Consider the following 24284-nt stretch of genomic DNA (forward strand, 5'->3'; position numbering starts at 1 on the left):
GACATGGATTGATATTTAGAAAATATCATGAGGCATAAAAGTTGAACTTGAAAAGGTGATGCATTATAGGAGTTATTTGCCTGAAATGATTGTCAAATCATAAAGTCCCGCTGATTATACAGAAACTTTTATAACTCAACAACATATATTACAAGCATAACCTATCAGTAATAGAATATCTGCAAGAAAGAAGTTAAAGATACCATAGGGAAATAAAACAACAGTAAGAAGAGACAAGACAACGAAAAAATAAACATTATTCTAAAAAAACAGTTCTCATCAACTGAATATTGAATTATATGAGTCAAACCAAATACCAGAAGTTAACTCGTGTACTCCGGCAGGGAAGTGTTAGCAGTCTAAGCTTCACTTTTGACAACCGACGTACTTGTATATATATTTCATTTCTTAGTTGTTTTATTTATTTCTATGATTGTATGTGATTTTATTTTGTATGTATTTACCACTTGTTTCACATGTTAATGTGACGGAGTGTTTTGAATAAAGCATAGTGCATTGTATTGTACTGTATCAGTCGTATATCTAATATATATAAGACTGTTGGTTTTCCCGTTTGAATGGTTTTACACTAGTAATTTTGGGGCCCTTTATAGCTTGTTGTTCGGTGTGAGCCAAGGCTCCGTGTTGAAGGCCGTACATTGACCTATAATGGTTTACTTTTACAAATTGTTATTTGGATGGAGAGTTGTCTCATTGGCACTCACACCACATCTTCCTATATATACTTTTAAAATGAACTGGAAGGTCGTATATAGCATATATTAAATAATACTCAGAGAATATGAAATATATTTCTATTTATATATAAAGAGAAATTAAAGAAATAACTGGTCGAGTAACGCATGCTATAGCTTAAAGTTATCAGTCGGTTTTTCTGATAAACTAAAAACGAGTAAACCATAATATACGTGTGGATTTCTTGTTCATTTTGTTTCAAAGCTCTATTTAAAATAACGATATCAGTAACATTATATTAGAGAAAACTTAATAGTCAGCAACTAGAATTTTAATCAAAACCAGTTTAAGTGCAGTATTTATAGACTCGAACGGTATATCAAAATCGCGTAAAGAAAAATGATATAGTTTGAGACTAAACATATATGCCTTATACTATTTTTTTTTAACAAGGTTAACATGATTAAAGGGAAAATTATTGTTATTTTAAAAGAATAGCCAAAATCATCAGAACAAGTAATTACAATATGATTTACCTGCTAAACAAGACCCTTCATGTTCTGTCCATGTTCCATTATCTGTACAAGTAATTTCAATTTCGTCACCGTTAAACCCATTTTTACATCTAAGTGTTGCTCGCCTTCCATTTGATCCTTCGTTTGGCACCCAAAGTCCATGTGCAACTGGTGACGGTCCTCCACAGTCCGGAACTTCAATATTAATTTATATTTTATCATGTTTATATCATCTTATATGATTTAACATTTTTAAAAATATAACAAACAAAAAAAACCCCAGCATATTCAACTGACGAAAAGACCTTAATAACAAAAACAATTATATTATCCGTTTTAAAACAATTAGGACGGCGTTATTCATATGTTAATTCATCCCAAGTTCAGCTCATTGGGTAACGGTCACAAAATTTACACAAAAAATTATGTAAATCTTGTAATTTTTCCTTTTTCAATTACATCAAGTGAATTTTAAAAAAAGGGAAATCAAATTGCCACGCAGTGGTCTGAAAAGGATTTAACGAAAAAAACTAAGCCGCCAAAATAAATTAGTTTCCAGCATGTGTAAGACTATACCGGACAAAATATAAATTTAAGCAGAAGTAAACATTATTAAAGAGGCAAATTGTCTAAAACTTGAAACTTCTAAAAAAATAATCTCTTAAAAAATAATGAACTGACTTGACTTACAAGCAATGCAAGATATGTTGACACTTGACCAGTTTCCAGAGGATAAGCATTTAAGGTTGACATCAACTGGATAATATCCATTAGTACAATTTAGAGATGCAATCGAACCTTCTGTGTATCCGTTTGCATACCATGCACCATAACTAGTATTAGGTGCAAATCCACATATAACAACTAAAATATAAAAAAGTGAAAAGGGGCAGGTATGACATAATTTTCGAAATTTGTAATAAAATTTGAACTGTTGGGAGGGAATTGCAATCTGGGTACTAGTTTAATGAGCCAATGTGTGCAATAAAAATAAGTAGAAAAGTACTATCTAAGAGGTTAAACTAGCTTTAAAACCAGGTTAAATCCACAATAATCTTCGCAAGAAAATGCCAGTACCAAGTTAGCTATATTACAGTTGATATTGCCACTTGTTTGAAGTGTTTAATCTTTTTGTCTTTACCAATTTGATAAGGGAAGTTTCATTTTGAATCTCATTGACGTTCTGTATTTGAGTTATATTACTTTTAATCCTAATCATGCAAAAACTACAGCACTGGCTCGTGGTAGAATAATATCTCATTCAACGTAGTCTGCTACTAGGGGTTAGTAAAAACATATATATTCAAACAAAGATGCACGGTTAATGTAAATAGAAAGCTTTTTTACTATGCGTTGTACATAATTTAGTGAATGTGTTTGTGCTTACCTTGAGCAGTGAGACCTAAAATAACATTAAAGCTATCTGACCAATCAGCTGACATTTGACCAAATTGTTCGTTGCCTGTAGCCAAATAATCGTAGATACATTCCGAATTAGATCCACATGTATCTGTTATACTTGTGGAAATATTCTCGGGAATTTCAAAGTTGGGGATGAAGTTTTCATTCTGATATGAAGCGTAAGTCTTTCCTCCTTCGTATGTAAATAAAGATTCGCTTTCTTTTATTCTCCCTAAACATATTAATGAAAAATGACATATATATACTAGTAAACTGTGGAAAATATGAAAAGTATAACTTGTAGCAGTAAATTTGGAATAGCTGTAAATCATAGTGTGTTAATAATATACTTACTTCCTATGAGCGACAACGAAACAATTTCTAATATATATAACCCAGGATTAAAATCTTGTATGACAGACAATCGTATCGTCTACAAAAAATTCACCAGTAACGCTCGAATAAAAGTTAATACAAAAAAATAATTAAATTACGAATTAAGCAGCATTTAGAACAAACAAGTCTTAAATGATTTGCCAAATACCTTTAAGTTAATAATTCCTAGGGTAGAACATCCCGAGTAATTTTTGAAAAATCGAAGTTCATGTCGTCACAATCAATATATTATATATTCTGGTACCTCTCATGCATTATAGTTATATTCTTCAGAAAAATGCAATTATGCTGCTGCTATTTGAAAAGTAAACAACACTCACATGATAATCCAAATGTGTGATGAATATCAGATGCAGATGCATTTGCATTTATCAAATCATTATTGTTGGAAACAAGATCATTGCCTTTGATTCCGTCATTATCTCCAAAAAGACCAGTGAGATTGCCTAGAAAACATACAAATGCAAAATGAAAAAAAAAAGAATACTATATTCGTATAAATTTCAACATATATAACCCTATTTAGTTATGGGCTTCTTAAAAAGTTAAGATGCCAAATTATCAAAACTGGAAAAAATGATATGTTTTATTCCATCCAAGTGCTCCGGAAGAGTAACTCATTTGCGTGACAGATTGCTTTTATTGATTTGATATAAGAGTTATTTTTGATATGTAGATATAACAGTTTTTAGCATACGGACACTCTGCCGTTTAAACAGATGTTTTTTTGCTTAAAGAAAGAGACAATTGACAGTTATATCTTGATAACTGTATACAGTGTTTCATATATTAAAGTCTAAACATACAAATTACATACGGATTTACCATCATAATCTTTCTATTGCTAGATGCCTATTAGTTTAATCTACAGAGCAATATTTTTCGGCGTCGATACTGATGCTTTCATATATTTTGCTAACAATGTCTCCTCAAGCAAATTTAATTCCAAGGTTCAGCCGATTTTGCATTATTTTTTTATTGTAAAGGCCAAAATGTATGCATGTATCATTATTATGTTTGTTTGCAGTTTTGGCGACTTCATTAACTAGTTGTAAACTTAAAATGCGAAATATAGATAAATGACAAGGACTTACCAGTTTGTCTATCAGGAGATGTAAGGATCAACAAATTCAGAACATTCAGATTACTTGAAGATTGAATTGAAAGCCCTTCTGTGTAAAAATTGGTAACTACTGTTGGAGGATTTTCCGAAATCTTTTCAATAGTGGCTCCTGAAATTGCCAACCATGAGATAACATAGACATGATAGAGCCATCACAGGTACTAGGCTATGAATAATTCCTCATCTTCTTATTGATACCCGAATTAAAACAATTATAAGGCACAATAAAGTAGGCTGTTGAAGAGTATTTTGGAGGAAAAATTCAGAAAGGTTTTGTCTTATACAACTAATGTATGTTATTCCTAATATAGACAATCCTTTGTATTTCGAAGAATTAAAAGTTTTATATACAAATGATGTATAGTTATTACCATAATAATGATAGCTCATGTCACAAATATGTTGACTAGTGGGATGATGACAACAATATTTGATAATCACAAAAAACAATTATGGTCTGAGAGGGGGAAGGGGTCATGAATGCATACATCATTACTGTTTAATAAGAAATTATTTGTAAATCTTTAATTTGATTTTGAGAAATATATTCTTAATTTGAACTGGAAAAAAAATAGTTTTGCAAATTAACATTTTATATTATTACCTTCAACAGAAATTACTTTGCTGATAGCTAAATCAAAATCCAATAACGTTCCATTCACAAGTACATCTATACCACGAATTTGATTAACCTGCACCTCGATAATCTCTGCTTCTGGATATGGCCGCACCACGAAGGAGGTTACAGAACTAGCTTAAAATGTAATAACAATTCATCACTCAATGCTCTTTATTTTGGAAATACAATGATATGTTTAATTTTACACGCGTAGTGGCATAAATCATAAATGGATTCTTCAGAACTTGGGATATGCCAGTTAATTTTACCCGCTATGTTGGTTGACATATTGATTTGATATAAAGATTTTTACACAATGCCCTACTTTTCACATTGCTACCTAAATATGTTGTGTGTTTGTTTTGGTCACACACTGTTGTCTATATAGTAAAATGTTAGGCGACTGTTGTACTAGAAAGAGGTAAAGCTATATATAAAACACCATTTCCTACATTAGAAAATGCCTGTGTCAATTTAGGAATATGACAGTTGTTATCAATCGGTTTGATGTGTTTGATGTGTTTGAGCTTTTGATTTTTGCCATTTGATAAAGACCTTTCCGTTTTAAATTTTCCTCAGAGTTCGGCATGTGTTTTATTTTAATTTTTGCTAACGTTTGGTTTGTCAGTTTTTATGGAATTCCCCATTTTTATATTTATCTTGGAATTCGTTTTTTTTTTTTTTTTTTTGTTATTCTTTTACTTTTTTAGGTTATTTATATTTGTGTACTTGGAAATATTAAAGCATAATTATTGTAACAGCGTTGTTTTAAAATACAGTACAACACAGTTATAAGTTGTTTTTCATCTGTGTATGCATTTAAAAAGTAAAATCACAAAATTACTGAACTTTGAGGAAAATTCAATCGGAAAGTCCCTTATATCTGGTAAAATCAAATGACAAAACATATCAAACGAATGAACAATCACTGTCATTTTCCTGACTTGGTACAGGCATTTTATAATGTAGAAAATGGTGGATTGAACCTGATTTTATAGCGCTAAACCTCTCACTTTTACGAAAGTCTCATCAAAGTCCGTTATATTTACAACGATGCATGAACAAAACAGACACAATAAATAAAATAGTCAAAATATGGTTACAGCTGTCATCACTGTGTTACAATCTTAAACCAATCAGTTAAAAATAAAAGCACAAAAACATCTATCAAATTAAAAACACATTCATTGCTTCGCGTGTCAGACATTAGAAAATGTATACGTCACATATGGAGAAATTTTGTCGTTCAATGTTTACACAAAACAATTTCATAATTTCACATGGGGAATCTTGGCATACAGGGTTAACTTTACAACTGTTATGTAAATAATAACGTCTTTTAAATTCGTGATATTCAGATTATGATCACACTTCACTCGCTGTTTCAATGTTCAAAGTTATGGGATAAAAATGATAATTCACCGTTTGTGTTTTCTTTCCAATTCCTGGAATAAACATATTAACATGATCGTGGTTTGGGTTTGGTGTCAAATTAGTGTTAAGTATTGAACCCTCCAACAATACCAGTCCTGTAATTGATAATTAATGATACCTGGAAAAGTTCCAATCTGTTCCATTCGAAGCTGTAATGATAAGTTACCATTCGAAAGCGCAGTAAATTCTCCAACTGGGTTGAATGTATAAGCCTGGCCATCAAATGTCACGAAATGTGGGTCACCAGTAACTCGCGCTTTGGAAAAAAAAGAAACTTCTTATAACTAGAATTTATCATTTTAGTACTTAATTTGCCCTTATTATATGGACGGTGCCATTTTCTGCACCAGCTGCGCATTTCAACAAATATGCTTCTTCGCTTAACAAAATGTCGAAGAGTTTCATCCGAAAAAAAACGACAAAATATTTTGAGTCAAAGTCTTCAATTTCCATTTAGAGCATAACGTTTATATAAAATGAATCCTATATCTAATTTTTGTGAGTCTCTGTTTTGTTCAAATGTGTGTAGTTTTCATTGGAAAAAAACACTGAAAATTCAACATGTTATTCAATTTCCGGCAACCAGGGGCATTTATATTGTACCCTTATCAACATGTCAGGCGTGCCCTTTTCACTTATGAATAAACAAATCATAAATTCCTGGATTAAAGTTTTTTTTATATACAATATCCATTATTGGCGTTCGAATCAAACAAATATCCAATAACATAAATTAAGAAGTCCAACAGGTTTGACAAATACAGCTAAGATAATCTTTTTTGTTGTTGTAGAAAGTCCTTAATTATTTCTTTTTTAAACATTCAAAGTTTTCTTAACAGTAATTTTTATAATTAGGACTAAACCAATGATGAATCATGTCACATAAATAAGTGTTAAATACGCTGCTGGTGATACCATTAGGGAGGAAACTGTTCTTTAATTGTCTTTTTACACCAACTGTTAGACGTATAAACTATAATGAAATTCCTGACATCAGAACCTTAATGTGGTATGGGTGTCTTTCGCCATCTTTGATTATAAAAAAAAAGAATCTAAGGTCCAGATTTTCAATCAAGTTAGCAAAATTTGATGCAGGAATACAGATAACTAATTTGAATTTGCATTTAAAAGAACAAATTTATAACATTATAACTTATAAATATTGATTTTGCTTTGCTTAATTTGTTATGTTTTTAAATTAACATTTTAATGGGAGGTAACTCTGAAATAGTGCATTTTCTGGAGGAATCTACATGGAAGTTTGCTAATTTGTATTTTGGCTGAGAAAAAACCCCGCACGATGACCCTACCTTTTCTTTTAATATTCTCAAATCATTTTCTAAAAGCTTTCTCTCGTGTTTTATTTTTTAATTCTATCAGTTAGTTTAGATTCTAATCATATAATAATTTTTTTTCTTTATAATCCATACAAAATGTGTTATTTTGTCTCAACCTGTAGCTTGAGAAAATGCGCGGTGACCTATCATTTTTATTATATTTTTGAACGTTTTGCCAAAGTATTAACAAATTCTATCATTTATAATTCAAACTACCATATATACCACCTCAAGTTCGAGTTAAAGTAATCACATATTACCTGGTCTTGGTGGAATATAGTTTAAACATGAGTTTGGTGGACGTATTGTATAAAATGAAGCACAGCTGCCAAAATTTGAATTAACCTCCATCAAGTCTTGGGATGTATAAATACAACAGTGTTGGTATAGTAGCGTGTCATAGACAAAGTTGGATAGGAATGGAACATTTTTATTCCCGTCTCCATGGTAATGGTATCTGTTTACGTAGCCACTTCCGTAATATCCATCAGGGTTCATTAAAACGCCTTCGTCGTTATAGCAACATTGATGGTCATATCCCTGCGATCTATTGTAGCAAAGAAATAAACAGGGATGTCACATAAATTTTCTGATCAAATTCATGGTCTCTGTCTATGTGTGACCTTCGGAATAAATTACTTAAACACATTGCACACATTAATTGTGGTGTATAGAACAATTGAATTTGTATATCTGATATCATACTGTAAGATAGATATACATATTGTTTAATCTTCAGTGTTCTGTTTCCGGGTTGATTTTCATTGTTTTTTTCTTAAAAGAAAATATACTATTGCCCTCGAACTCTCTATCTGATAATGTTCAATGCTTTAAATTCAATCAAACATTTTTTTTTATATTTTCTCTCTCATTGTTACTATAGTGCCTAGTTATATATCAATAAGTTAACATTTATTTAAGAAAATTATTTTCTGAACTACGCAAGGCCTATATATTTAATCAATTTTCTTACATGGTCATTACTTTTATGTTATATATGTTTTGTTAAAAAAAAGGGATACTTGAATAAAACTAAAATATTATTCATTTCGAATATTCTAATTTTATGGTTTTAACAATGGCATTGTAAGTTTGTGTTTGACTTATTAGTATGAGTACCACACTTTAATATCCTTTAATTTGCTTCTCTTTGTATAACTTATCATTATCACTTCAATTGGTTTATATCGTTTTCATTTATATTATTTGTATAACCATTTCCTTATAAGTATTGATGGTGACGTTTATTTCATATTTACATTATTAGTAACACAGTGTGCAATTGTCCTAATACAAGAATTTATCGGGTCAATAAAGTTCATATCGGGTGAGGCGAAGCCAAACCCGATATGAATTTTTGACCCGATAAATTTCGTATTAGGACATTTGAATACTGTGTAACAAACTTATCCTGATTTTGTTATACTACACATTATTATATTCAAATTCAATATTATAGATATTTAATCTAAAACTGCGAAAAATTAAAAAAACATTAAAACTTTACAGCAACTCAATCTATTTTTATTAGGTCAATAGTATAAGGAAGATACTTCTAATTGACGTAATACATTAGGGAGATAATTCCAATTGACGTAATAAAAATTGTACTGACAATTTTTAGGACAATATCAGCCAATTAAATTGCGAGAAATTACTCTAAATCAGGATAATTTAATTTATCACACTTACGAGGCTATATTTTGTTTAAAACAACCTTGAGCAAATTGTTGGTTTGAACATTCGTATCGAGATCCTTCTTGATTATGACAGAGAGGATCTATGCTAAATCGAGTGGTATCTAAACTGGCAACCTCTAATGTACAAGGACATGGTTGTACATCATCTGTTGTTATTGCAGGTAGTTGATTATCATCATCTAACATTTTGTAACACAATGCCTGACTTTCTTCAATGCCCACATAAACCGTAAACATATCAGACCAATAGTATGGGCTAAAATAGAATAAAATGTGTTTTTATTTAACTCATTCAAACTTTTTAAACATCATGTACTTAGTTTATTTAAGTAAAATATATATGCATACATCCGACTCGTCCTAGATTAAAAAAAAAACTCTTATAATATACTCTAATATAAACAAGGATCTGGCATATTTCAATAAGATTTTACTAATGTTTGAACATTAATATTCTATTATTTTTTTTAAAACAATCATATCAAAATGCCCTACATTTGACGTCAAAGTTTGGCAATTCTGAAAATTGAACACAAGCGCTCGTCTCTAAAAACATATATATAATATCGTTTATTAGCATGTAACATTAAAGAACATTTTTCGAAAAACTATTTCCGTTCAGAATATATATATACAATATAGCACATTACAACTTGAAACAAATACGGGTTGAGAACCTGGGCCGTGTCAATGAAAATATCATATGATATGTCCTAAGATATGTCTTAGAACATTATCTAGGATGGTCTTAGGATGTGTCTGAGACATGTCTCAGGATGTAAAACAATACTGTTTTAGGACAGTCCTAACTACGATGGTGATAGGACCATTCTAACACATACAATTTATTTAACTGAAAAAAAATATGTACAGATTTCAATGACCTATATTTGTTTGTATTTCCTTATTTCCTTATATACGGAAAGGCAGGGAGGATGACTCTGTTATGGAAGATAATTAACGCTAAATAAAAGTTTTAACGTAATACAATGATAGCTACGTTATAATATATGATAACAAATATAAATGAATTTCGTCTGACAAAAAAATAAAAGTAAATAGTCACAAAACGTTGTTAAATGTGACATTCATGCTACAATTTTGGTAAATAAACTTGTTTAAACTTTTATCCATAGGTCCACTCGATTTCATTTTAGGATTGGTTAAAAAAGAATTCAACTATTTTGCACATTTTAGTCATTATAGCACCGCAAGTTCAAGCGCAAAAATGTTGTAGATGATAATGTTTTAAGCTTAAAAAAGGGACACACATTTATTTTTCATGATCGTAATGCTGAGACATCGTCAAATATAGTTTTTGGAGAGTTAATTTTGATGCACATTTGATGAAAATTTGTTTATAGAAATATTTAAAGTAATTTTAGTTCGTAATTAAATTTTAAAGCACTTCACCAAATGACTCTGCCATATCTCAAGGTATTTATATATATATGCATAAAGTTATTTTTAGAAGACACACACAAAGTTCTTGTACTATACTTATTAACATAAATTAGACCGTTAGTTTTCTCGTTTGTATTGTTTTACATTGTCATTCCGGGGACTTCTATAGCTGACTATGCGGTATGGGATTTGCTTATTGTTGAAGGCCGTACGATGACCTATATTCTTAATTTCTGTGTTATTTTGGTCTCTTGGGGACAGTTGTTTCATTGACAATCATACCAAATCTTCTACTTTTATAATTAATATTCCCAAACCTCAAACTGAATACTATAAACGCCCGTTGTTGATATTTGGAATTATTCTATCGATCAAATTTGCTTACAAATTAAAAATAAAGTAACACAATTGAATCTTTAACAAATATCAAAAAATATTTTGTGTAATTAGTTTAGTTCTAAAACAGTATAATAGTTAAATATTGTATTGGTATTTTTTTATTTTTGAGTTTATGTCATATTTGTTGTTTTTAATACGTTTTAAGACATCGTAATTTTCATGACTATCCTGAGACACCTATTTATATATCCTAACTTTAGGAACAAATTTAGGGCATATGTTATATTAGGACACATTCGGTAACCTGACTTAGGACTGAGACGTGTCCTAAGACCGTCATACGACACGTCCTAGTCATAAAACCATCATAAGACACGTCATAGTCCTAGGGCACCTTTGTTGACTCGACCTCAGGATGAAATGTCAATGTTTCCTCAGACAAATTTGTTTTTTTTTATGTCAAAGAAAAAATTACACATGCATATGATTAAAAGTACAAAAAAAAATTAGACATTGACCTAATCATGTTTACCTGTTCATGTTGTTTGTTGATAATTTGACTATGCCTGCGTCTTTACTGAAGTTAAGTTTGAAGCTGTACATCCCACTTGCCAGATCCCCAGTGTCCATCAAAGAAATCGACGAATGATGTCTGAGTTTTATTTTTGAATTGGTGTTCTATAATACGCGAAGCATAAATAAAACATACAAGTTGATTTTCTAATATCAAATACTGTTTCTATACTAGTCATCAAAAGAAACGATACACGACTTTAGAATAAAACTTATCAAAAAGTATTAAATATAAAACAAAATGAGATGCACTATTTTAACAAGCTTTCATTTGCAATCTATGCACTTATGAAAATGAATATCAAAATCTGTCGAAAAGTAACTAAATTACAAGTAAATGATCATAGGGGGCAAATTATGTTTGCGGAAAGTTGGATAAAAAATCAACACACAATTTTGTAAGTACTAAATAAATTTTCAAATTTATTTAAAAATATTCAATATGCTAATCAAGTTATGTTCATGTTGTAAATCATGGGTTAAAATATCGTTTTTCTAAATTATTGGTAAAAAAAGTGTTTTTTAAATCTAAAAAATGTAAAAAATAAAATAAAAATTGTTTTCATCGCAAATCAATGCTTTAGATATGAAAACAACATACTGTTAATTTGGAACCTTTCGGATTAGTTTTAAGATTATTACCGTATTGATGTATTATGCAAACTGATTCTTTTTCCTTGAATTTGTTTACGGGAAAATCTAAATAAAAATAATATGACGAAGTATATATTTCTACAAACCTGCATATAGTAAAGATCTAAACTTATGTTTGCATCAATCGGAAACTTTATTTCGGATTGCCTCCAGATAGTGCTAACCATTGTTCCGTGCTTCCATAATAACTGACCTCGTGATAGTACATGTCTCGTCAATGCATGATTCACTATTGAAAATATATAAAAGAGCGTACTCAAATTCAGGGACGTATTGTTTTGTTTCAATTGTGTAGTGTGCTTTCATTAAATATTTTGTCAATTTTGACTTTGATTTCTTTATTTTTTTCTGAATTCACTTCAATGCATATTTGGTTGAAGGTAATACACTGATTCATAGAAAATGTAACCGGAAACACATATAATCAAAATTTTTGATATCATTTGCTCATTAGACAGTAATTATATATATAATGACATTACTAGCAGACGTTGCACAAAAAAAATCCGTTGATGAATAAAGAAGGTTTATGACACTCAGATTTCAACGTGTCAAATTAATTATTCCAAAGTTGACTCAAGACAAATTTGCCTATTTCTTTAAGAAACATAGCCCCTTATATGTTTGCGTATTCATAGATCTATGAGATTCAAATATTTAATGTTTTTCCGCTATGTTATATTTCATTCGTCTTTTTTCTTTCTTTCTGGTATTATCTTTTTAAAATCTTTATCCCGACCTTTCAGTTTTTTTTCTCTTTTTTGACTTGATTTTTCAGATACGATGAAAAATTTCACATTTGATAATATCAAATATTAGCGTTTTAACAAGTAACTGATGATGTTGTTGACTGTACGAGGTTGGTGGTTATAAAAATTATGATATTTACCGATTGTCAAAACTCCAGAAAATATCATTGTCTGATTATTTCCCTGTATAAGATGCAGTGACACCATTTCTTTTCCAGTTCTGTAAACTTCAGGCGAAATACAAGACACACTGAACTCATTATATTTTTGACAAGGTACTTCCTCTCCATTTGACATCACTAATTTCATTGACAGGGTTTTGTTGAAACATGGCCCAGAGATTATGAGTTGTGTTCCACCAAACATAGTAGCTTCTCTTGGCGTGATTGTCAATGTTCCTTCATAAGTATAAATAGTCTATAGAATGTAAAGTGATTAATTTCGATTACATTAGAAAGTTCTATGTTGATAGCTCTACTTATTGTTAGTTGGGGATAAGGTTTGAGATATGGCCTTGGAATGCTTGATGTACTCAAAGTAGAGTTAAAATTATTTGACCACTTTTAGCCATTCGATTCAAAAATAGGAAAACATTGTTAAATAATACAAGTATGACATGTCCTAGTCCTATGTGCGCTTTAATATACAGGATTGCCTTCATTTAATACAAAACAGCATGCTTAAATCCCGAAAGAAAAAATGTCATTGATATTTAGTTATAAGCCCAAGTCTTCACACGCCACCGATATATTTTGCTACTATACACCTTTACAAAGATTTAACTTTGTGTAAATGATTTCTCTCCATTAAATATTACAATAATTGCAATAATATGACGTCATAGAGACATGCAAGATGGCATAAAGTGTATCAACGAAATCATCTGTTCAATCCTCCATATATATCTTTCTTTGATTAAAAAGCTAAAAATGAGTTAAATGTAACGTTTATATCTATAAACATGTCAGTTTAAACATGTGTAAGGGGGCTCGCAGGTATAAATCATTTTTTTGATATATGATTTCGCTATATTTTTCTATAAATAAATTTTATCATATAGTTTTTACTTAATAAAAAAATAAAATAAAAAAATGGGGTCATCGTGCATTTAAACTCACAATCTGCCTTCAAAATAATCATACTTTTTTTTTCTGTTGAACTAATAGGAGAAATAGAGGTAATATCGAAATTAAAAAAATCTAAATTACAGAAATCGCTAAAATGTAACAATAGTTCATCTTTTATATAAGCTTTGGATTTCAAATATTTTGGCCACGAGCATCACTGAAGATACATGTATTGTCGAAATGCGCATCTGGTGCAAGAAAATTGGTACCGTTAATTTTATTAGCTTAAGTACAGCTTATCTGAAAAAAAGGTCACCGATGAGTTTAAGAAGATATTTCAATTTTAAAATGGCAGTTTTGCCCCAAAGAGAGATAATTTGGAGCTTTTTCAATGATATATACATTTGAAAAGTCATCAGTAGTCAAAACGAATTGCTTTTTCTTGGTTGATTTTGTACCATATGATTAAATAATTAAAAAAAAAAACTTTGAAATTAAAACAAAATGTTTAAACGTTTTGCTGAAATTTTTGTACCCTCGACCCTCCTTAAGGTCTTACCTTCTACATTACAGCCACCATTTGTAATTTGTGTAGTGTCAACACGAAAAATAAATTTTCCTGGATGGTCTATGTTTGACATACTTGTCACATTAATTACACTCGCTGTTCTCGAAGCTTCTATAGCATAAAAGTTAAAGCCATCACCTGCGTCAAATCCAACCTGCAAGAAATAATCTTTCATAATTGATTGGCTATATACTACTGAATTATTTCTTCATACTTATTTTGAATACTATGTATGGTCAGGTTTAGCTGCTTGTAAGTTGTTTTTTTTTAAAACAAAGTATGACGCAAAAACTCAAAACTAGATTGAGCTACAAAGTATATGGAATATTTCTGAATTTAACGACACCTGTTGATGAATGAAATATATGAAAGATATTCTTACCTGTGCCGGAGTCCCCCCTAATCCAGTTGAAGGGTTACCACCACTAGCACGACCTGTTGTCCATTCAATCTTGTTATACAGAAATATAGTGAAGGAATGTCTACCATTTGTAACCAAAACGCTTTGAAATGTACATCTCTATAATTTTAAATGAAATCATTGCATTTATCGTAAGTGCTTAATCTAACATACAATTCTTAGTAATTACATGCATGTTATTAATGTGCGCAAAGTATATAATTTGATTGTCCCATTTTTTTAGATGTAATCGAGTGATTATATTTGTAATTCATTATTGACTTTACCCTTTTTGAATTTATCTTTAAGTTGGAGTTCGGTGTATTTGTAAACACTTTATTAAAAAAATCAAAAATAAATCTAAACATCGCAAAGATCCAACAATAATGTACATTAGTTCAAATATCTAAGTTTCTACAATTAAAAGTAGCTGTTTTAATAGATTATGATATTATGATAAATTTTATTCTAAAAAGTAAAATCACAAAAATACTGAACATAAAGGAAAATCTAATCGAAAAGTCCATAATCACATGGCAACATCAAATAACAAAACACATCAAAAACGAATGGACAAGAACTCATATTCCTGAATTGGTACAGACATTTTCAAATGTAGAAAATGGTGGATTAAACCTAGTTTTATAGCGCTAAAATGATGACAGTCTCATAAGAGAAAGACGAAATATACCAGATGATCAGTCGGAAGTAAACTGACAACGTAATGAATAAAAAAGAAGAAAGACATACAGACAAAAATAGGATACCAAACAAAACATAGAAAACTTAAGACGAAGCAATTAGAACCCCACATAAAGCTTGGGATAATCACATGTGCTCCCAAAGTGTGATAGATCTAGATCTTGGTCCGCATGTGCCACCCGTTGTGTTACTCAATTTAGTACTGAACCCGATATAAGTCTTGTCCGGTAAATCACATTTGTAGTAACGACAATACGAAAATAGCGACTATCATTAGTAAAACGGTTACAGGTATTACATAACGGTAAACCAAGTCGTGATTGCGTCCGTAATTCAAGGCAACAGTAGTATACCGCTGTTAAAAACTCATAAATCCATGGACAAAAAACAAAATCGGGGTAACAAAACAAAACCGAGGGAAACGCATTAAATACAAGAGAGAAAAACGACACAACATTAAAGTGCAACACATACAGAAAAGGACCAAGCATCAGACAAAATCCCAGGAGAATAACAAATATAACATCAAAACCAAACACATGAACTTGAGATAGACAAGTACCGTGACACGTCTTACCGTAAAATTTACGAAGGACTGATCTCAACTTTACCATTTGAATCTCTTGGTTTAATAGATTCGTTATGAGCAGCCACCCCTTGTAAAAGAACTCGTGATAGGAATACAAGCCCGGAGATATCGTATCTATTTGAAGTTATATAATCCGTATATACGCTAAGCTTGAAGGTTGCTATATGGAAATGGACAAATTCTCCCCATGCTGCTGTTTATAGCATATTGAGTATATGCAATGAAACGAAAAAAACATTAATTCACAGTGCTGCTTCATTTATATATGAATCATAATGTACCTTTTGCTTTCCAACGCTATCAGCTCCATAAAATGCTACATTGTCCCATGTTGCGATAAACATCCAAGCTGCGCGAAAATTATAGTGCTCTGCAAAAATTACTTGTATTTCGTCTGACGCTTTTGTTAACAAGGTAAGGTTTGTAGATTCACGATACCAAACAATACCACCATTCCTTGTGTCTATATCAGCCCAGTACGGTGCTACTAATCTACGTCTGCTGTCTAGAGGGAATTTACTTGGAGTAAAGGCTGTCATAGGTCCGAGAAAGGAAATAACACCATTTGTGTTAACCTGTTAAAAAGAATACCTTAAATATGAGTTTTGTTAAAACATTTTCAGACAGTAAAATGTTTTAAAGGATACTTTTGAAAACATTTTAACATTGATTTTGATATAAATTTAAGCGTTACACTATCATTCTGAAAGGAAATAAATGTTGCATACATCTTAGATAATGTTACGTTCACATGTATTATTTAAGATAGCAAAGCACAGTGTTCTAAACGTGTTTGTTGAGATGGTTCAAAGGGAAATATTAGCATCATTACTTACAATTAAGGAGTCGTGTTGGTGATTAAATAACGGAAACAGACTGCTGACTGGTATTGGTGCTGTTGATCCATCATCGTTTGTTGGAGCCTTTCTATCACTGGTTTCAATCCCAAAAGGATAAAAATCGGACAACGGAACTCCATCTATGTTGCCAATTGTAAAACACAATACACAGAATGTAAAAAACTTTTTCATTTTCAAAATCTTAAAATTCAATATGTAACCTTTACTAGTTGAAAACTCTGTATATATACAGAATCAGAAAAAACCGTTGAATCATGTGTCGAAAATACATTGGGTAATTTTCATTAGGCAGTGATGTCATTGGTGTTCGTGTTTTTTATATTTATTTTATTGTTAATGTTCATATCGTTAAACTTATATTTATAGTTTACAATCAGCATAAAATGTACCACTACCGGGATCAACAATCAACGTTAAAACTTCAGAGTCTCGACACTTTAAAATAACAATTACATTCACAACAACTTTCACACTATCCTTAAGGATCAGTCCCCTTTCGTTGTCGGTGTTTTATTCGGGAAACTCCCCGTAAACATTGTTGTTACTACTTTTCCTCATCATATGAAGTAGATACATTCCTAATTAGTCCCATATATCTCAACATAATAAATATATATAATAAACAAATATTGATTTTACTGACTGACCAACATAAACTAGATGACATTTATTACCATCAACCTAAATATATGTTGTATTAATAAAAATGAATTATCAAATATTCCAACTCTTTTAAAATGATTCTGCTAGTCAGGAAAAAATTACAAGAACTAAGATAGATTCTGGCCAATCTGCTTCTTAAAATATAAAAGCTAAAACTAAAACATGATAAAAAAGAAATCTAACAAATACCAGAGACCTGCATAATTCGGATATCTGGATCGCACGCCTTTTAGCAATTGTTTGTGTTCACAATATATCGATGTTCATTGTGTAATAAAGTTGACAAAATTGTCTGTCAAGATAAATCAAGTTAGCATTTTGTTTCCGGAACAATCAATGTTTTACCGGCAGGGGTCTATGTATTGCCATGCAATACTCTCAGAATGCTTTTCATCTTTCTATCCTCAAAGTTATAGTGTAACTTTCCTATTTTGTTGCATGGACATTCCACAGTTATTACTTAAAACCCTTGTTAATATAATGGATTATTTTGCGACTGTCATACAAGTGAGAAGTTTAGCTAGCTATAAAACCAGGTTTAATCCATTAATTACTGTACCAAGTCAAGAAAATGAAAAGTGTTATCAATTCGTTTGATGTGTTTGAGCTTTTCGTAGTGTCATTTGCTTATGGACGATCCTTTCCTCGGAGTTCGGTATTTTTGTGATTTAACTTTTTTACTTAAACAAGTGGACTCTAAAAGAGGAAATACAATACGTTTTTTTCCTTTCTGCATGGGACTGTAAATATGTAAATTGAGGGTAAAATTTCTGTTTGAAATGAATATTCGTTATTTTAATTATCGTTTATGTTTCAAGATATTGGAAAGAAGATAATTCTTTAAAAGAGCCAGATAATGTAGGTGTTTCAAAAATGTCTGACTGTACCAAAATCATAGATAATGAATTACTTAAACGATATATATAAGAGGCGAAAACAATATGTATAAACACCTGAATATTTGGTTGAAAATTATTGTTTTTATTATTATATTCGTCAACAATAAATTTCAATAGTTTGAATGTGCTAACAATCAAGAGGTAAATAACTTAAATCATTAAATATATCGGTTCGACCCACATTTTTTTTCCTGTCCATAAACATGATTTTGCGTCTACGTACGAATTGATATCGGAGGAATGTGCCGAAAGTTTACATTACATCCTTAATACGTATCTGTGACTTTAGTTGGTATTATTTTGGTTCTTTAATAAGTTTGTTACATACATATCTATTATTTTAATATTTATATATGTATACGAGGGTTGTCCGTAAAGTTTGTGGACAATCTCAATAAAATATTATTTACCCGTCCGAAATGAATAAAACAAGTAAACTATGTAACAAATTTCATGATTTACTGATTAAGTGTACAAAATTTATTTCAGTACCTGCTAGAAAAATCGTATTTTCATCAATTCAAAAATAGTAAGCAACTCTCACCCGGAGCACCAAAACAAATATTTCCGACGTTCTGACGTTCGACTACGATAACATGTATAACATCGTATATAAACGTTTTTAAACAAATGATAGTCCACATATGGGTGCTTTTGGGAAGGATCAGCAAATTGCAAAACCATTGTTGGAATAATCATATCATGCATATGGTAACATATCATTAATGCAAATGTTAAATTAGTATTGTAATTAAATGAACATATTTTAAAATGTGTGTGTCTATAATACATTACAGCTCAGGTGGATTTATTTTTTTCCACCCGCTCACAGTTGGAATGGACTATCAACTTTGCCCACCCATAGAAGTGGGCATGCAATATATTTTGTTGAATGAAAAGACCTGCAAGTACAATTAATTGAAAAAAAGCTGATAAGCATTTGTAACCAATATATTTACGAGAAAAGAGACTATAGCTAGAATGGGTACAGGTTGGCAGGTGGAAGAAGCAAAATCCACATGGGCTGTTGTGTATTACAAAAAAAAAAAAAAAAATAAAAACTCCCCCCCCCCCTCCCCCCAAAAAAACAAAAAGTAGTATAAATTTAATACAGAATAGTTCCTGCGTTTGGGTGAAACTTTTAGAAAAGGTAGAATAATTAGGTAATCTTATTATCTTATGAAAGCTGAATTATTGTTAATCATTGCTGAACGCTTTTTGTGTTTGTTTTTGTTGCACTTCAGGGTTCCTGTTATTTCTTTGCTTTTCTCTTAAAGTTGATGTGTTTCCCTCAGTTTTAGTTTGTAATCCGGATTTGTTTTCTCTAAATCGGATAAAGACTTTTGAAAAACTTGTATACTACTGTTTTGTGACCAATGTTCTTTTAATTTTATAATAAAAAAAATACATGCATGCATCTTTAAAAGGAGGCTATATTTTGCCTGTTTGTGAGATCTGATTATCTGTTTTGGTTAATCCGAAGTTCTGTTAACCAGTTCTCTAGATCTTTAATATGCCATATAAAAGTATGTTGATTTGTTCAATAAAATATATCGTAAAAAGTGGCTCAGACTAGCTATGATTGTTACTTTACTTGTATTTAAAACAAAAAGTAAAATCACAAAAATACTAAACTCAGACGAAAATCTAATCGGAAAGTCCATAATCACATGGCAAAATCGAATGACAAAAACACATGGACAAGAACTGTCATATTCCTGACTTGGTACAGGCATTTTCAAATGTAGAAGGTTTTGTAGCGCTAAACCTCTCACTTTGTTGACTGTCTCATCAAATTCCGTTATATTTACAATGATGCGTAAACTAAACAGACATAATAAATAAAATAGTCAAAATATGGGTACAGCAGTCATCATCGTGTAACAATTTTAAAAGGAACAATTTAACAGAACACAAAAACATCTATCTACAAACACATTCATTGATTCGCGTGTATGACGTCAGAAAATTTTATAGGTCACATATTTTTGTCGTTCAATGTTCATACAAACCATTTTAAAATTTCATATGGGCAATGTTAGCATACAGGGTTAAAAAATCAAAAGTATATAAAAATTAAAATGTCAATTGTTCTTGAACAATTGAGAGGTCTTTCCTTTTGTAATGTAAAATACATGTTCCAATAGACGTAGAATGTATTGAAAAGCTTTAAAACACACTGAATATCTTTTAAATAAGGTAAAAAAAACATAATTTGCTATATGGGACATGACCTTGACCTTTGACCTTTTGACCTTTGTCAAGGTCATTAGTCCCCAATGTCATTGCTGAAGACCCCATGGGTCTAGGACCTTTGGTTATACAGTAAAAGCTGATTTTGCCTTTTCAGAAATCTAAAACAAGGGTTATGCCCCTTATAGAAAGGTCAAATCTCTTCGGTCAAATGTCAAAAAGTTGCGCCTCATCCACCTCAACGCGTTTTTCACTATTTACTATTTCTGTAAGTACAATCGTTTTTGAGATATCGACTTAAAAGTTTTAAGGTCAAAGGTCAAGGTCAACCTTAAACAGCTTTAAAACACACTGAAAATCTTTAAAACACATTGAAAATCCCTTAAATAAGGTTAAAATCACTAAATTCGCTATCTGGTACATGACCTTGACCTTTGACCTTTTGACCTTTGTCAAGGTCATTGGTCCCCAATGTCATTGCTGAAGACCCCATGGGTCTAGGACCTTTGGTTATATAGTAAATGCTGATTTTGTCTTTTCAGAAACCTAAAACAGGGGTTATGCCCCTTACAAAAAGGTCAAATCTCTTCGGTCAAAATGTAACAAAGTTGCCCCGTAATGACCCAAACATTTTCCACTATTTAAAACTTCTGTAAGTATAATGGTTTCTGAGTTGTTCTGATAACAAGGTGTTAGGTCAAAGGTCAAGGTCAACATACACATTTGACCTTGATGTATTTATCAAAGTCACATGAATTGATGATGAATGGTGAAGATCCTAGGTCTCTACGACTTACGGTTTTTGAGTTTTGGTTGTCCACCGACACCGGTTAATTTTCATAGGGGCATAACCCTACCAATGAGTCGTTGAATCTTTTCGATCCAAATGTAACGAAGAACCGGGGTCTGGTCCTGAACAAATTTCACCCTTCGTTTATTTTCTACCTATTACGGTTACGGTGTTGGAACGATAACAAGGTTTTTTGGTTTCGGAGGAATTACTCCGAACCGACAAAATATTTCGACTAACAGGGTGAGTTCTAGATAGGTATATATGACACCGATACAAAGTGTGAACATGAAAGCGACACGTCTTACGGTTAAGGCTGCTAACTTCGTCAAAGTTTGGCGGAAAAAGAATAATAATAAACAGAAGAAATACAGTAAGGTCTTTCCCTTTTGTAAAAGGAAAGACCTTAATAATCTCAGAAAATAGACCGAGATTTAAAATAGTCCAAAAGTTTTATGGAATTTATAAGAATCCACAAACAGTTCATTTCACTACGCGATTACATAGTTTTGACGTTTGTGGTTCAACGTATTTTCTAATTCATAATAGAAATATTTTTTAAATGTATTTGATAAATTGCGAATTGAACTACAAGACTCATATGGTTCTGTAACATTGTTTGTTGATACGCTTTGTTAGTATAAATTGTCTAATTGTTAAATCTCGGTCTATATTCTGAAATTAATTCTTACATACTTTTGATTTTTTAACACTGTATGCTAACATTGCCCATGTGAAGACCTGTGCCTGCTTGAAATTGAGGACTTTAACTAAGAAAGCAATAGAGCTATGAATTGTTTGAGTACCGCCAATCGCGATTTTTATGTGTATGTTTTCACTTTTTGACCGTTTTCGCAATTCCCAGTTAGATTTTTGATATTGTTCGTATATTTGTTATCATAAAGAGGGTGTTACGTCAGCATATTTAACATATGAATTAATATGTTATTTGCAAAGTAGGGACACCAAAAAATGCGATTAGACAATTTGTGCTTGAGAATAAATAACAATGCATATCAACAAGCAATGTTACAGAACCATATGAGTTTTGTAGTTCAATTCGTAAATTTTCAAATTAAAGTTAGTAGTCAAATGATTCATTAATAGGCATATGCAACTGAATAAGTAGCACTGTCGGCTACTCACAGTCCATTTTAGCAACAGACAAACACACTCAATATACATGTTTAATATTAAATTACATGGTCTCGAAGTTCGTGTCTTCATTGTTTACGTTTGACCAAGGATCATAAAACCTCCTTAGTTAAAATCGTGATAATATTTAGTACAAACTAAATACATTATACTTCAGTTTCTTAAGTAAACACTATGTTTACAATGTCTAAACATTTATTATGTTCTAATCAGGACGACATTCAATCTCTTTTACACCGGGAAGTATATGTGATAAAACTCAAAATACTTATAATATATAAATCAGCTAAAATGTAATTGATGTTAGTACATGTATTTTGCTTGACTAGATTTTTTGAGTTTATACTTTAAATTTCTTAATTTTGTTAAGCTGCAAACATTTAGTTCCAATATGTTTGTTATGACAACAACAGTTTATTTTGGTAATGTATTACATGTCTTATCAATACATTTCATTACTTAAAAATACATACCACACATCTGCATTTATAGCTTCCATTACCATGTACATGAATACGTTATAATGATGATGCTCAACGATTCCTGTGTTGATCAATATTAATAAAAATATTGGATTTGAATCTATTCGGTTTTTTAATTTATTTATCTTTTGTTTATTTTGATTACATGTAGCATCAATATTTATAACCTAAGTAAAAAGTATAAATTTTGATATATATGTACTTCAATCATAGTTAATCCTTCACTCAATAACAGTGATCGACTGGATAATTGTAGGTTATAACGAGTGGGATTTTATACCTTACAAATTTTCAGAAGTTTACGCTTTATGTATGGAGATTAATGTTCCTGTGTACGATATGAACGATATGCATGATTAATAACGATGTAAACTGTAATTATTAAAAAAAAAAGTTCAAATCCGACATAATGCGGGATTGAAAGACATCTAGTAAGTTTCGCAATTTTCCAACCACGCATCGGAAAATTTATTTTTATATCTTCAAAATCAGGCAATACGAAATAATATAACTCTCAAAGAGTAGGCGGTAATGAAAAATTACACCCTTACAACAACACAGCTGGTACACAGTGTGCATGTTTATCTTGACCAACTGACATGTATTAGAATATCTAACTACTTTCAATTCAGATAAAACAAATCAGCATTACAATATGTTATTACCCACCATTCCATAAAAAATAAGATAAGACATGTTTAAAATCCAAACAATCGGAGTGTTACTAAATAACACAAATAAACAATAAACAAAACAAATATGTAAAATTTAAAAATGTAGACAACTTGGCTATCCTCAATGAAGCATGACTATGTTTAAAAAAAAAGAAAGGAGAAACTCATATTGTGTTATTCAAGGTACTACATGGTATTCAAATGAAACCATAATTTTATATCTACAGTTCATGCCCAATTGTGCATTTGCATTTCTATAATGATAAATCTCAGTTATGCCATTAGTAATGTTAATCAATACG

General features: G+C 30.9%; 1 protein-coding gene across 1 annotated transcript; it reads right to left on the reverse strand.

The window, feature by feature from the left end:
* Window positions 1-3762: 3762 nt before the first annotated feature.
* LOC143043049 (protein mesh-like) lies at window positions 3763-17297 on the reverse strand. Its single transcript, XM_076215546.1, has 11 exons — window positions 17103-17297; window positions 16548-16841; window positions 14958-15095; window positions 14567-14729; window positions 13254-13338; window positions 9214-9477; window positions 7782-8068; window positions 6303-6440; window positions 4736-4885; window positions 4103-4240; window positions 3763-3776 (listed from the first exon to the last, which is right to left on the reverse strand). Exons 1-11 carry the CDS (start codon window positions 17295-17297, stop codon window positions 3763-3765), a joined length of 1866 nt encoding a protein of 621 aa, XP_076071661.1.
* Between the last annotated feature and the right edge of the window lie 6987 nt (window positions 17298-24284).

Source organism: Mytilus galloprovincialis, chromosome 8 (genome assembly GCF_965363235.1).
Source record: "Mytilus galloprovincialis chromosome 8, xbMytGall1.hap1.1, whole genome shotgun sequence".
Lineage (NCBI taxonomy): Eukaryota > Metazoa > Mollusca > Bivalvia > Mytilida > Mytilidae > Mytilus > Mytilus galloprovincialis.

Coding starts and splice junctions, on each gene's coding strand:
- LOC143043049 (XM_076215546.1), bottom strand. CDS start 17,297: ATGAAAAAGTTTTTTACATTCTGTGTATTGTGTTTTACAATTGGCAAC. Junction 15,096..16,547: donor ATAGCGTTGGAAAGCAAAAG/GTACATTATGAT, acceptor TTAAAATTATAG/AGATGTACATTTCAAAGCGT. Junction 8,069..9,213: donor TTTAAACAAAATATAGCCTC/GTAAGTGTGATA, acceptor TTGCTACAATAG/ATCGCAGGGATATGACCATC.